General features: G+C 38.2%; 1 protein-coding gene across 4 annotated transcripts in view; it reads left to right on the top strand.

Moving 5' to 3' along the window:
• PTPN4 (protein tyrosine phosphatase non-receptor type 4) overlaps window positions 1-11,758 on the top strand; it is a 176,603-nt gene extending 164,845 nt beyond the window's left edge. For 3 of the 4 annotated variants that reach the window (XM_045287404.1, XM_045287403.1, XM_004711902.2), the window contains one exon: window positions 4,327-11,758. In XM_045287404.1, the coding sequence (XP_045143339.1) occupies window positions 4,327-4,410 (84 nt within the window). In that variant the 3' untranslated portion in view covers window positions 4,411-11,758. The remainder of the gene's footprint in view (window positions 1-4,326) is intronic. The other variant, XR_006679826.1, reaches the window with a different exon arrangement.
• The last annotated feature ends 1,195 nt before the right edge of the window (window positions 11,759-12,953 follow it).

Here is a 12,953-nt window from a genome sequence, read left to right as displayed (position 1 = left end):
AACTTCAGTGTTGAATAGACTAGTGACAGCAGACACCCATGTCTTAATCTTGATCTTAGAGTAAAGCTTTCAGTCTTTAATCACCTCATACCATATACCTGTAGAATTTTTATAAATACCTTTATCAGATTGAGGAAGGGTCTCCTTTAACGAATTTGTTGCGTTTTCAACATGAACGCGCACTGAATTTTTTCAGATGCTATTTTTTTTTACCTGTGTGGTTTTATTCTATTAATTGGGCATGCTATATTGATTGATTTGTGGGTATCAAACAAACCTTGCATTCCTGTAGTAAATCTCACTTGGCCATGGCATTTATACCATGGCTTGATTTGTTTTGCAAATATTTTCTTGAAGATTATTCCTTGACTTCTTTATTTTCTCCATGCAGTCCATTTCATGGATAAACCAGGTTTGGGGGCTGTTTCCAAGAGTCTAAACTTTGCTGATTGTGCCACCAAGATATTGTCCTCTGTGTTCCCTAAGAGTGGTCATTGAATCTGTAGTCTTTTAAGTATTTTACATGGTGTCTGTCTTCCTTCAAAAGGCTCATACCGTCTAGTTGTCTTTCTTTTCATGATGTTAACATTGCTTCACAATGGCAGGTGACCATTGCCTATAGCCATTAATTCTTTGGTGCTTTAAATTATGATATCCTAATCCTTCCTTTCTTCATTTGTTATCTTCAATAATTAAAAGAAAATTTTCTCATCAGCTAACTGGTTTGGCTTTGGGGTATGATTTAACCTCTTATACTTAATTTTCTTAATGGTATCAAAATTACTCCAGTTTTTGGCCAATGGAAGCCTATTCATGCTAGATCTTACTGTGAGGTTTGCTGCAAAGATAAACTGAGCCAGGCCTGAGAGAAAGAAAAGGAGAGGTTTATTCTGTGCTTCCGGGGCAAGATTCACAGGCTCCAGCAAGGAGTCAGGGAAGTGTCCCTGCCCGGGCTGGAGTTGGGAGAGAGCGGAAAGCCTGAGCTCCCAGCTCCACTGGCCCCAGCGGGATCTGAGAAGTCACATTCACCGGTGGTGGGGAGCAAGGTTCCAGCTGGCCAGGAGGGTAAGCCATAAAGGGAGGGGGTAGAAGCTGCAGGTGGGCAAATGAGGAAGGGGGTGGGGTAGGAATTGCAGCTGCAGGGCCTTAAGCTGCCTCGGTCCATAAAATTCCAAGGTAGAGTGGTGCCTTCCTTGATCATTCTGCCTGCTACTGAGGAGATGGCTCATTGTTCTGCTGCCATTTGAAGCTAGCTGTCTTGGTCTGATAAGGACAGGCAGGCTTTTCCTAATGTCCCCCAACTGTGCCTGACCCAACACTTACATCCTTTTGTGAAAAACCCTTGTAATCTTTTATGGATTCCTTTATAGATAAGATATTTTAGCTCCAGGATGAACAGTTTCTGCCTCCGACTTGGAATAAGTAATTGCTTATGTTGATTTAATATTAGTGTCCAATATTCAGAGGTTTTTCATATTAATTTTGGAGCTATGTACTATATTTCTATGGCTCAAAATTCAAATCTATAATGGAAGCATTTAGAAAAAACAAATTGGTTTCTACCTATTGTCTGCAACATAGTTCCTCTTCCTCATTAAAAGAAACAATTTTATTATTAATCCATCCCTTTTATATATCATAATATATTTATATTCTGTTATTAAAAATGTACATACTTTTCTACACTTTAGGGTTTGGTTTTGTTTTTAACTTTAAATTGTATATAGGTTTATAGAGCAGAGAAGTTTTCCATTCAACAGTGCATACATATTTTGTTTCAACCCATCCATTGCCACCCTCACAATGTATCATCACTTATCATCCATCCTGTTTCCTATTTCCATTCCTTCTTCCACAACCTTTCTGAACATTTTCCTTCTGTAATTGCTTCCTTTTTTTATCTCAGAAGGTTGGTTAGTCTAAGATACGTGTAACTCAGTAGTGCTATTGTTCCCTTGATAAACCTGTCGATTGTTAATGAAAATTGAGCTGTAGGCTTGAGTTCATTTCCAGACCTAAAAGATGTTTAAGGGCTGTAGCCTAGGTTTTTCCCAGTCTTTATTTGCTCAATAAGTCTTGTTTCTTTATATGATTGGAGTTTTGTTCCACATTTTTTTCCCTCTCTAGTATCTAGTATCCAGTATCCCTTTCCGAGCAGTAGGTAGTTGTAACCTTCTAGTTCTTTTACTCTCTGGATCTGGGCAACTGATGTTTGCTGGTCCATTATTCCATTGGATTAATTGTTTCCATGCATCTTTGACTTTCAACATGTTTTCTTTTTTCTGGACAGAGAAAAACCAATAGTTGTAACTTAGATGGCTACTTAGATGAGCTTTTTTAAGACTCCAGTCCGTGGTAGGGAGTGATCAAGGGTAATGTAACCGAGGAATTACTGAAACCCAAATGAAGGCTGAGCATGGTAGTGGGACTAGAGGAAAGAAATAGGAGGCAAAGGGCACACATAGAGGCCTAAATACAGACATGTACATATGTAAATATATTTATGATTACAGGGGAAATAGATCTATGTGCATATATTTATAGGTTTAGTAGTAGGGCAGCAGATGGACATTGGGCCCCCACTCACGTACTCCCACAATACAAGAACAGTTTGCTCAACTAAACGGTCATTCCATGATACCCACCTTCCCGACACGATCGCTGAAGACAAACGTGTGCATAAGCAAATGTGGTGAAGAAAGCTGATGGTGCCCAGCTATCAAAAGATATAGCGCCTGGGGTCTTAAAGGCTTGAAGGTGAACAAGCGTCCATCTAGCTCAGAAGCAACAAAGCCAACATGGAAGACGCACACCAGCCTGTATGATCACGAGGTGTTGAAGGGATCAGGTATCGGGCATCAAAGAACAAAAACCATCATTGTGTGCTCACCTTCCCCATATAAAAGCTGAAGACAAATGTGTTCACAAGTAAGTATGGTGAAGAGGCTGATGGTGCTTGGCTTGGCTATTAAGAGATATAGCATCTGGGGTCTTAAAGTCTTGAAGATAAACAAGCGGCTATCTGGCCCAGAGGCAACAAAGCCCACATGGAAGAAGCACACCAGCATGCGTGATCATGAGGGGTCGAAGGGACCAGGTATCAAGCACCAAAGAACAAAAAAATCATATAATTGTGAACGAGGGGGAGTTGGGGATGGGGACCCAAAGCCCATCTGTAGACAACTGGACATCCCTCACAGAGGGGCAGTGGGGAGGAGATGAGTCACTCAGGGTGCAGTGTAGCATTGATGAGGCAAGCAACTGTCCTCTAGTTCTTGAACACTTCCTCCCCATCCCCCACTGTCGTGATCCCAGTTCTACTTTGTAGACCTGGTTGGACCAGGGGATGCACAGTGGTGCAGGTGGGAACTGGAAACATGGGGAATCCAGGACGAATGGGCCCCTCGGGACCAGTGGTGGGAGTGGTGATGCCAGGAGGGAGAAGGGAAGGAGGGATGGAAGAGGGGAGCCAATGGCAGGGATCTGCATATAGCCTCCTCCCTAGGGGATGGACAGCAGAGCGGTGGGTGAGGGGAGATGTCGGGCAGTGTAAGATATGGTAAAATAATAATGTATAAATTATCAAGGGTTCGCGGGGGGAGGGGGGGGGGGGGAATGAGCTGATTCCAGGAGCCAAAGCAGAAGGCGAGTGTTTTGAGAGTGATGAGGGCAGCAAATGTGTAAGTGTGCTTTACACAATTGACATATGTATGGATTGTGATTACAGTTGTATGCACCCCAATAAAATGATTTTTAAAAAAAGACTCTGGTCCCTACTCAGCAAAGTAACCTGGAAGCAGTATCTCTCTGGACTTTATTATGCCAGTTGACCTGGCGCCCCTGGGGCTGTGGTCCTGTGCCCCTGCCTTGCGACGCCTTCCCTCAAGTGGACCTTGGTTGTTTTGTCTGCTTTGTTTTTAATTAACAAAATGTCCTAGAACCATTCTATGTAGGATGTCATCATAAGAGTATAAATAAATTACTCAAGTCCATTGATGCCATTTTGTGTTGTTTCAGTTTATTGTTACTATAAATAATCCTATGCAGTGGACTTGTTTATGTATTTTTTTCTCTATAGTTTCTTTTTCTGATCAGAGGACAAATTAATGTATTTTTAATATATGTATTTCCAAATTACAAATTGTAGGATTTTACTTCCATCCTAGAACTATGTGATAGGGTTTTACCAACACAAACATGTGGTCAACCTTTTTCTTTTTTGCTAGTGATGTCTCTTTGCAGCCCTTCTCCTAACGCGAATGTTTGTCTGGTTTCCTTTCCTAGTTTGTTTTTTATCAATTCTGTTTTTCCTATTTGATTTTTCAGAGTCAGTACAGATTTGTATGTGAAGCTATTTTGAAAGTCTATGAAGAAGGATTGGTTAAGCCCTTACCGTCTCCAGACAAATGAAAGAAAAGGACTGGAAGACAGGCTGGAACAGGCTCTGCAGTGAGCCGTCCTGCTGCTTGCAGGAAGTGGCGTCTACAGGAAATGAGGAGCTAAGACAGACTTTGAAATCTTCAGCACTGTTGCACTTTACATTTTAAAAGTCATTCTCTCGAACTCTTGGACTTAATGTTTAAAGACTAGTTCATGCTTTGCTCCACACAAATAGTGACTGACTGAGGATGTTCAGGGTGAGCTGTGAGATTCTGTGGTGGGGCCATGCAGTCCCTTCTGGTGCAGTTGCCACAAACAAGGTTCCGAGAGCTCTGCTACATCTCTGTATCTTGAAAGCGAAAAGAAGTAAGCATCAGGATGTCGGCCATGGTATTTCCTGTGATTCATGTACTTAACTATATACAGAGTTTCAGGTTTTATTTTTAAAATTTTAGCAATATCATTCTCAATATTAGCCAGTATACTGCCTTCGGATGCAGCACATGTTCCCCTGTACTCCCCTATAGAGACCTGCTGTTCATAAGAAGAAAGATGGAATTTGCTATTCCCAGGAAATGCTGCACATTGTTCATTTACCAGCATCTTATAGAAAGTATAAATACGAATCTATAATGTTTCTTGAATTTAATAATGTAACATATTTATCATAAGCCTGGCTTATCCCAAATCATGTGGTTTCAGATACTTGATGTAAACGAATGCATGCATCGTGTCTTAACCCCTTAAGTGCCTTGAGACACCCTTGTATGTCTAATGAAAAGGCACTCTTTTGACCCTACTAGGAGGTATGTATATTGTATATTCTTACATTTTTATGAATTTTGAATAAGCTCACATCTTAAAAAACAGCTTCTTGTATTGCGAGTTATGCAGTCAGAGTAAAGACGTTCTGTTGCTTTCATTCTTACTCAGTACTTGTATTTTACCATAAAAAAAGAAGAAGAATTTGTGTTCTACTGGGCTAGCGCTCTCCTGCTATGAAGTTATTCAAAACGCGCACACTCCTGTACTGGCGGCCAGGGTTAAAGTTTAGCAGCTGAACATGCAGGACGCTGTAGCCTTCAGATCCCATACCTATTTCAGCTCTACCTTTAGATATGATACAATATGCACATCAAAGTTAGACCTGTTGGTCCCCTGAAGTTAAAACTGTAATAACCTATTCTGATTTTTTTCCTACCACTAACCAAATGGCTACTTTTCAGAGTTCATTTCAGTCCATCTCAAACTTTGTTCACAGTAGTATATAGGCTGTGGTACTTCAGATAAGGAATGAGATGTTTTTGACCTATTTCGACATGTAATTACTCTAGCTGTAGTGACAATTATTGGGCACTTTTGCATACAATTTGCTCCAGTTTGTAGTTTATGGCAAATTAATAAGGAGAGGTTTGGTTGTCCAGTCCAACAGAAGATCTGATTTCCCTTTAAGGAGGTGTATGTTTTCCTCTTCGGGGTTTTTGTTTATTTTTAATTACCCAGTTTAATCATTGAAAGTTTCCTCACCTACTTAAGTGTTATTTAATATGAATTGTGATCAAAATATATTGAAATGGTGATAGTTTTTAATATTTCTCTATAGTCTTGATAAAATTTAGAGTAAAATGGTAGCTATTTTAGAATGCCATTTTATATGAGGGAAAATGTACATTTGAGAAACTTCAGTATGTTCAAAATGATATTTCCATATGCTCAAAATGTACGATGATAAGCTTTAGAAAGTTAAGCTCCTAAATATTAATAGCCAAGATACCAAATAAATTATTGTTAATATTCTAAATTAGTTTAAAAAGGGAGGTGAATATAACCTTTACGTTAAAGGGAAATTCTCTTCTCTCTTCCCAGATTTTATAATCAAAACTGCCGAAGACACCGTATATGCTCGCGTATAAGCCAACCCAAATATCAGCCGAGGCACCTAATTTTACCACAAACACTGCATTAAAAATGTGCTGGAAAACTGGGCTTACACACAATTATATGCGGTAGTTAATAACTAAATCTTATGTAAACATTCCACTCTCTAGCAACAAATGGAGGTGATTTGGGCTGCTGTGTACCACCATGGTGAGTTGAAAGTGAAGACATAAAATCATGCTGGGGGTCTACATATTTAATAACTATTTTAGCAGTTGATTTTCATCAGAGTATTTTAATTGTTCAGACAGAATATGCAGCCACAGACAAAGAGAGACCCAGCAAATGTTAAGGTTGGCATGTGCTTTAAGGGTTGATTTACATAATAATCTGTAGTCAATGTGCACTGCTGGCTATTTCTAATCATTAACTCATGTCTTTAAATAACAATGTAGGAGTTTATCATGACATTTTAATTTCTCGTGTATGAATTTTCACCGGAGACTCAACCTCTATCATTAATTTTATGTACAGAAAATCCTTTTTTTTTAAACCATTTTTCTTGGGATCTTACTTAAATTTCAAATAAATTATCCCTCACATCTTCTTAAAATGCTAATTGTCTCCCTACTCACCCCAAAAATATGACTATAACAGCTGGGAATTATTATGCATTTTGTTCCTTGAAATAGGGTTCTGGGAATCTTAACTTTCACACTCTAATAGCTCTACAATTCAACCACATCAGCGCAGTTTTATGTGGTAAAATGCCAAATTTCTTGCTTATAAGCTATCTTCCCCATCCTCCAGCCACGTCTTCATCATCCCTTGCCACACACACACTCAAGAAAGCGATGTTGATCTTTGTTCTGACAAGCGGAAATAGTAATGATGCAAGGAGCTTTTGTAAATGCTAAGAATTACTGTGTGAACCTTTCCTCCTCTGAGTTGGGGTGGCTTTTCCATGTTTAGTTCGAGTGTTTAATTGAGCATCTGATTTGTATCCGCACTGTGTACATAGGATGTGGAATAGACTTATATTCTTACACCCCCCCCCCAAAAAAATGGTAGTATTTTTAAACCAGTGCATCCATTCCAAATAGAGCTAGCCTAAGAAATATAATTCCCTTTATGTGGCCTGCTGGTACAGTAGGAGTGGTAAAAAGGAAGGATCATTTTGATTAGGAAGAAAGAAAATTTAGTATATAAAACCTGACTTCAAATGTGCACGTGTATGTGGAGGCATTCAGGGAGTGGCTTGCAGGTATCCAGTACTACTGTGTACACATGGAGGCTCGTGGGGCATTTAGTTATGGGTGCATTGCACAGTGGCTATTGCTGACAAGTAGGGGGAAAGGCTTATTTTAACTATAGCGTTTATAATCTCTTGGCAAGTCCGAGCTGGTCTAATGAGGTATGTGAGCAAACATCTCCTGTCTCCACTGGAAGTAATAAAACCAGAAAGCTAAACGGAGCTGGAAAGATGTATTCCATCTCCTGCCCTGTGTGTAGGCACGAAAGAGCCCCCAAAGGGCCACTGGGCTAGCAGGTTCGGGCTTTCTACTCTTTGTGTTTCCTTTCTCAATTGGGTATGTCTAAATTCCGGGATTTCTGTAAGTCATCAATATATGTTAAGGTCATAACTTTTTATAAATTTTAGACTTTCAGCTCACAGAAGTATCATCTATGATGACCTTAGAAGCTTTGACTTAAATGAGATGATAGTAAGGGTTCAAAAGGTGTTCCCATCTGAGGTGCCAATGCGTTTGCTAAGCATGATTCCCTGGTGGAACATATGTTTCTGTACTTAGTTTCCTGTACATGCAGTACAAAAACATTCTTAAGAATTAGAGGACTGATTTTAAACAAGCTCTTAAAACATAAAAACAAAGATTTAGGCTTTATCTTTATAATCCATTTATGTTCATACTGTGAACATGTGGTTGAATTAAAATATTACTTGTTTTACCAGGAAAAGAGACCGAGACAATTGATAGTATGCTATTTAATTATGTGGGTTTTGAATATAGAACTATTCTGATGATAAAGTTGCCAAAGCAGTTTTGAATTTTATGAGGATTAAATACCACAGTAATGTGGAAAATGTTTACAGGCTCTTCTTAATTATTTTGTAGTTCAGATAAATTTACATTTAAATCGCAGTACACCCTTTATGGTAATTATTTGTTGGAATAAACATCTTAATAACATAATAAAATATAGATAAAACATACCATCCAAAGTTTTTTATGTAAGCTTTCACATCAAAAATGTAACTGAGTTTATATCAATTTTGTTTACTTCTCACATTTACTCCCATTACTGCGCTACAATTACTGGAACAATTTTTTTGTGGTGTTTCTTCTAAGTGAAACACCCATGCTATAAAAACAAACAATTAATTGTAGCAAATATCAGAGTTGTTAATCTATTGGTAAAATTTTATTGGTGTCCAACTGTGATAAATAATAACAACCATTTAATAAAATACTTAGAAAATTTTATCCCCAACAAGGAATTTACATAATCCTAAAACATTTTTGAGCAATAATTGCTAGTATGTAACTCCTTTGTTACAAAAAAACAACCTGAGGAAGTAATCACTAAATTGTATGCTTCAGCTCACTTTATAACGTTTGCAACTATTACCATCACAATTGTATTACACATACCCAAATTAAACAAACCACTGCCTTAGAGGCCACTCCAACTCTAAGCAGCCTGACGAACAGATTAGAATTGCCCCACAGGGTTTCCAAAGTTAGCAATCTTTATGGAAGTAGACAGCCACACCTTTCTCCCGCAGAACAGCTAGCAAACTCCACTGTCGACAGCGCATTAGCCACTGCCATTGGGCTCCTTATTACATATAAAGTCTATGTTCTCAGTAGGAATTACTAGAATAAGCCTTTCAATGACATTAAAAATAAAAAGCCCTATGTCAGCCTGGAATTATTTATCATTTTATTTTTACGATCTTGGTGAAGCTGTTATAGGTACACATTAAATATTTGTTTTCATACCTAAATTTGCTGCTATTTATGTTTTTCTACTGCTGTATACTGTTGATTTCTGTGTTTTGTGGTCATTGTAATTTAGTAATTCACACTAAATATGCAGTCCAATCGTATTTGCTGGGGAGAATTGGCTAGATCTTGTTCCTTGCATTAGTAAGTGAAACAAATTTTAATTTGTTTAATTTACAAGAGTGAAATGTATTAGCAATATTGCAAGTTAAAGATTAAACTTAAGAAGGCACTTCAAAGTTTAAATCTTTTTACATTTCCAGTCTAAAAAGGAAAATATGTGGAGGCCTTGTTATGCTCATGAAAGTTTCAGTTAAACACTGTAGAATTTGCTTAGAATGTTGTGGTATAAATGATGTAGAAAATATTTTTCTATGAACAAAAAAGTTCAAAGCTGTTAACTTCTTTTACTTCATTGTTTAAAGAAGAGAAATTGCTATTTGTATGTCTTTCATGCTGTAAAAAAATGAATGTATCTTCAAATGGTCTTAGAATTATTGCTTTAATTCTAAGATACTCTTCGTTTAAAAAAAACAAACAGCAAAGGATTGAAAAGAAGGAAATAACCGTGTACTGCACTCCATTCTTAAAAATTCAATTTAAGAACAAAAAAATTTACTTTTCATTGTAAACAAAAATAATCATTATTGAAACAAATATAGTGTACAATTAGTTTTCCATTTTCCTTGTTTGATTTCTATGATAGAAAATTTCAGGAAATTTTACACAAAGCTTCAAAATATAGAATCTTTGTGTGGGGGAGTGTGTGAGGGTTAATGTGGTGTGTTTACAGTGAAGAGAAATCCCCTGGCTTTGTCCCTGTAGCACCACCATGAAGATGACATTGTGAGAATGTGATTTTGTTGAAGCCAGAAAACTGCCTGAGTCACCACAATACCTGAGAGAGAGGCACCTGACCCAGCAATGGTTTCACCTGTTTGTTCTCAGTACCTCGGGCAGACAGGGTATTTCCAGCTCTTCCCTGGGGCAGTGATGGCGTAGACGTAAGGCTTCATTCAGCTCAACAGCCACCATGTAGGTAGGAAACCTACACTAGAAACATCTTTCCTTTGACATGACTAATGTGGTCAAAGTCTTTAAAAGGTATTGCTTGTCGTGCATTAAGCTTGAATCATGAGGACTTCATTATTTTGATCCTCGCAACCTTGTTTAATTCCTCCCCAGGCCCCAGTGTTTTAAAAAAACACCAATTTCCCTTTAGGTAAATATTTAACCTTGGAATTTCCCAAAATAGCAAATGCTATGTGTGATAACCAATAAAATGCCACATTGCTCAAATAAAATTACCTCCAGGAAGCCATCAAAACAGGAGAGAACCCTGCTCAAACTCTTAGACCCAAGTCGATGTTGGTGTCCGGTTGCCTCGATGTTAGTCTGCTAACCCCGAGTTCAACATTCCAGCCTACCGGTTGCGCCCTTGGAGGCTCTCTGCTTCCATAAAGATACACTGTCCTGGACACCTTATGTGTGGGGTCAACTCTGCGGCAGTGGATTTGATTTTTGGTTTAAATGTACTGTAGTCACAGTTGAGTCCATTTCTCATTTTATGAAAGCGTTTTCATTTCTGTTCCAGAATTACTGTTCTCCAGTTGTTTACTTTCCTGAGCAAAGAAGTTTTGCAGCCCATGAATGGCATTCTTTCCTCCCCTTCAGGGTTGACAAGAACACTCATTATGCCTGCATTCTTCTACTAGGTGCCACTGAGTCAGTAGCGACTCACAAAGCCCTGCCTACCAGCGAGCAGAACACTGCCTGGTCCTGCACTGCCTTCCCAACTGCTCGTCCCTCTGAGGCCACTGCTGCAACTGCTGTGTCCTTCCAAATCCTTGAGGGCTTCCTCTTTTTCAATGACCTTCGCTCAAGCTTGGTAACATGTCTCCCAAACCCAACTTCTAAGCATCATTCGAGCTGTACTTCTCCCGAGACAAACTTGTTTGTTCCGCAGTCCATGGTCTTGACAGTATTCCTCACCACCACCCTAATTTAACGGCATCAGTTCTTTTTGGCCCTGCTTACTGTCTAGTAGCTTTCACATGCAGATGAAGTTACTGAAAAGCCATGGTTTGGGTCAGGTGCATCTTAACCCTCAAAATGACATCTTTGCTCATAACAGTTTTTTAATGGTCTTGTGCAGATTTAACCAATGCAATGTAATGTAGTATAGATAAGATCTCAGTGCTACAATAAAATTTTTGGATTGAAAATAATAGCACTTTATTTAAAGCTTACTACTGACTTAATTTATGCATTAAAAATAAGAGCTATCCTAGGAGTTTGTAAATGTGGAAAAAATTAATTGGTTAGTGTGTAGACCATTGAATTGAGCCCAGCTTTAAATGCTTTATAATGATCTCTTGATAGCTTATTTGTTGTTGGAGAGATACTTTGTGCTCTAAGCTTTGCAACCTTTCTGTAAATTATTTAGTACAATAAAAACTGCCCAGTCAACTGTCTCGCTTCAGCCAAGCTTGGTTTACTATAAGCATTTCTGCCTTGCTTTGTACTTTTTTTGTAAATTGCATGAATACTTAAAATCCTGTCTTGTTTTGTATAAAAGGTCTAAATAGATACTACACCACCAGTACACTTTATCGTCGGGTACCGTCTCGTCATAGAGATCCCACGTGATGACACATAGGAACTGCTCCATAGGATTCTCTTAACTGTAATCTTTATGGAAACATATTGCCAAGTCTTTCACCCACAGAACTATTGGGTGGCTTTGAACTACAAACCTATCTGTTAGTGGCTAAGTGCTTAGCCATTTGTGCCACCAGGCTCCTTCAATCATGCTTAAGGGGGCACAAATACTGACATTTTGTATCATCCCGAAGAACAGGATTTCAAGAGGCTAAAACAATATATTAGTATCAGGACATTCCCATTACAATCCATATTGCAATCTTTTCAAATTAGAAAGCTAATCTTTGTTTTCTACAGGGTAGAATGTTTACTATATACTCAGTGATTTTTAAGTAGTAGTTTTAAAAATATTTCTATGTAGAGGATATTTTAATTTGGGACTTTTCCCCCTCCTTATAACAAGTTCTATTTGTAAACATAAAGGAAAAATAGCATTTGACTCTGCTGACCTGGTACCCAAATGGATTAGCCCCTCAGTTTCTTGCAATTTGTCCCCCCCAATTTTACAAATGGTTTGTTCTCATAATTAAGAGGCAAATAAGCGAACAGTGCATTTGAATCGGATAAGCTTGAATTTGACTAACCCTGGATAGTTTGCATTCGTCCCTGCAGCTAACTGTGTGCTTCAAAGTCCTCGTGTGGTCAAGCAGTAAATTCCCACCACCTGTTTATGCACACTAACCACAAACAAACATGCCGATTCACATTAAAACATTTTAAGAACAATTTTTTATGTGCAATGCTGTTTTGTATGCTATATTTTATTTTGATTGAGAAATAGTTCAGGTGGAAGTGTGGCAAAACTAGCTGTAACACTTGTTCAATTACAAAATAAAGATGCACTTTTTAAATATGAAGCGTAGGAGTGTTAAAGATATTTGTTTTAACATTTTTAAAAATCATTTTATTAGGGGCTCATATGACTCTTATCACAATCCATACATACATCAATTGTGTAAAGCACATTTGTACATTCATTGCCCTCATCATTCTCAAAACGTTTGC

Source organism: Echinops telfairi, unplaced genomic scaffold, assembly GCF_000313985.2.
Source record: "Echinops telfairi isolate 266 unplaced genomic scaffold, ASM31398v2 ScPeMD7_15;HRSCAF=58, whole genome shotgun sequence".
In the NCBI taxonomy this organism is placed as follows: Eukaryota; Metazoa; Chordata; class Mammalia; order Afrosoricida; family Tenrecidae; genus Echinops; species Echinops telfairi.
This window is presented reverse-complemented; position numbering and strand designations above follow the sequence as displayed.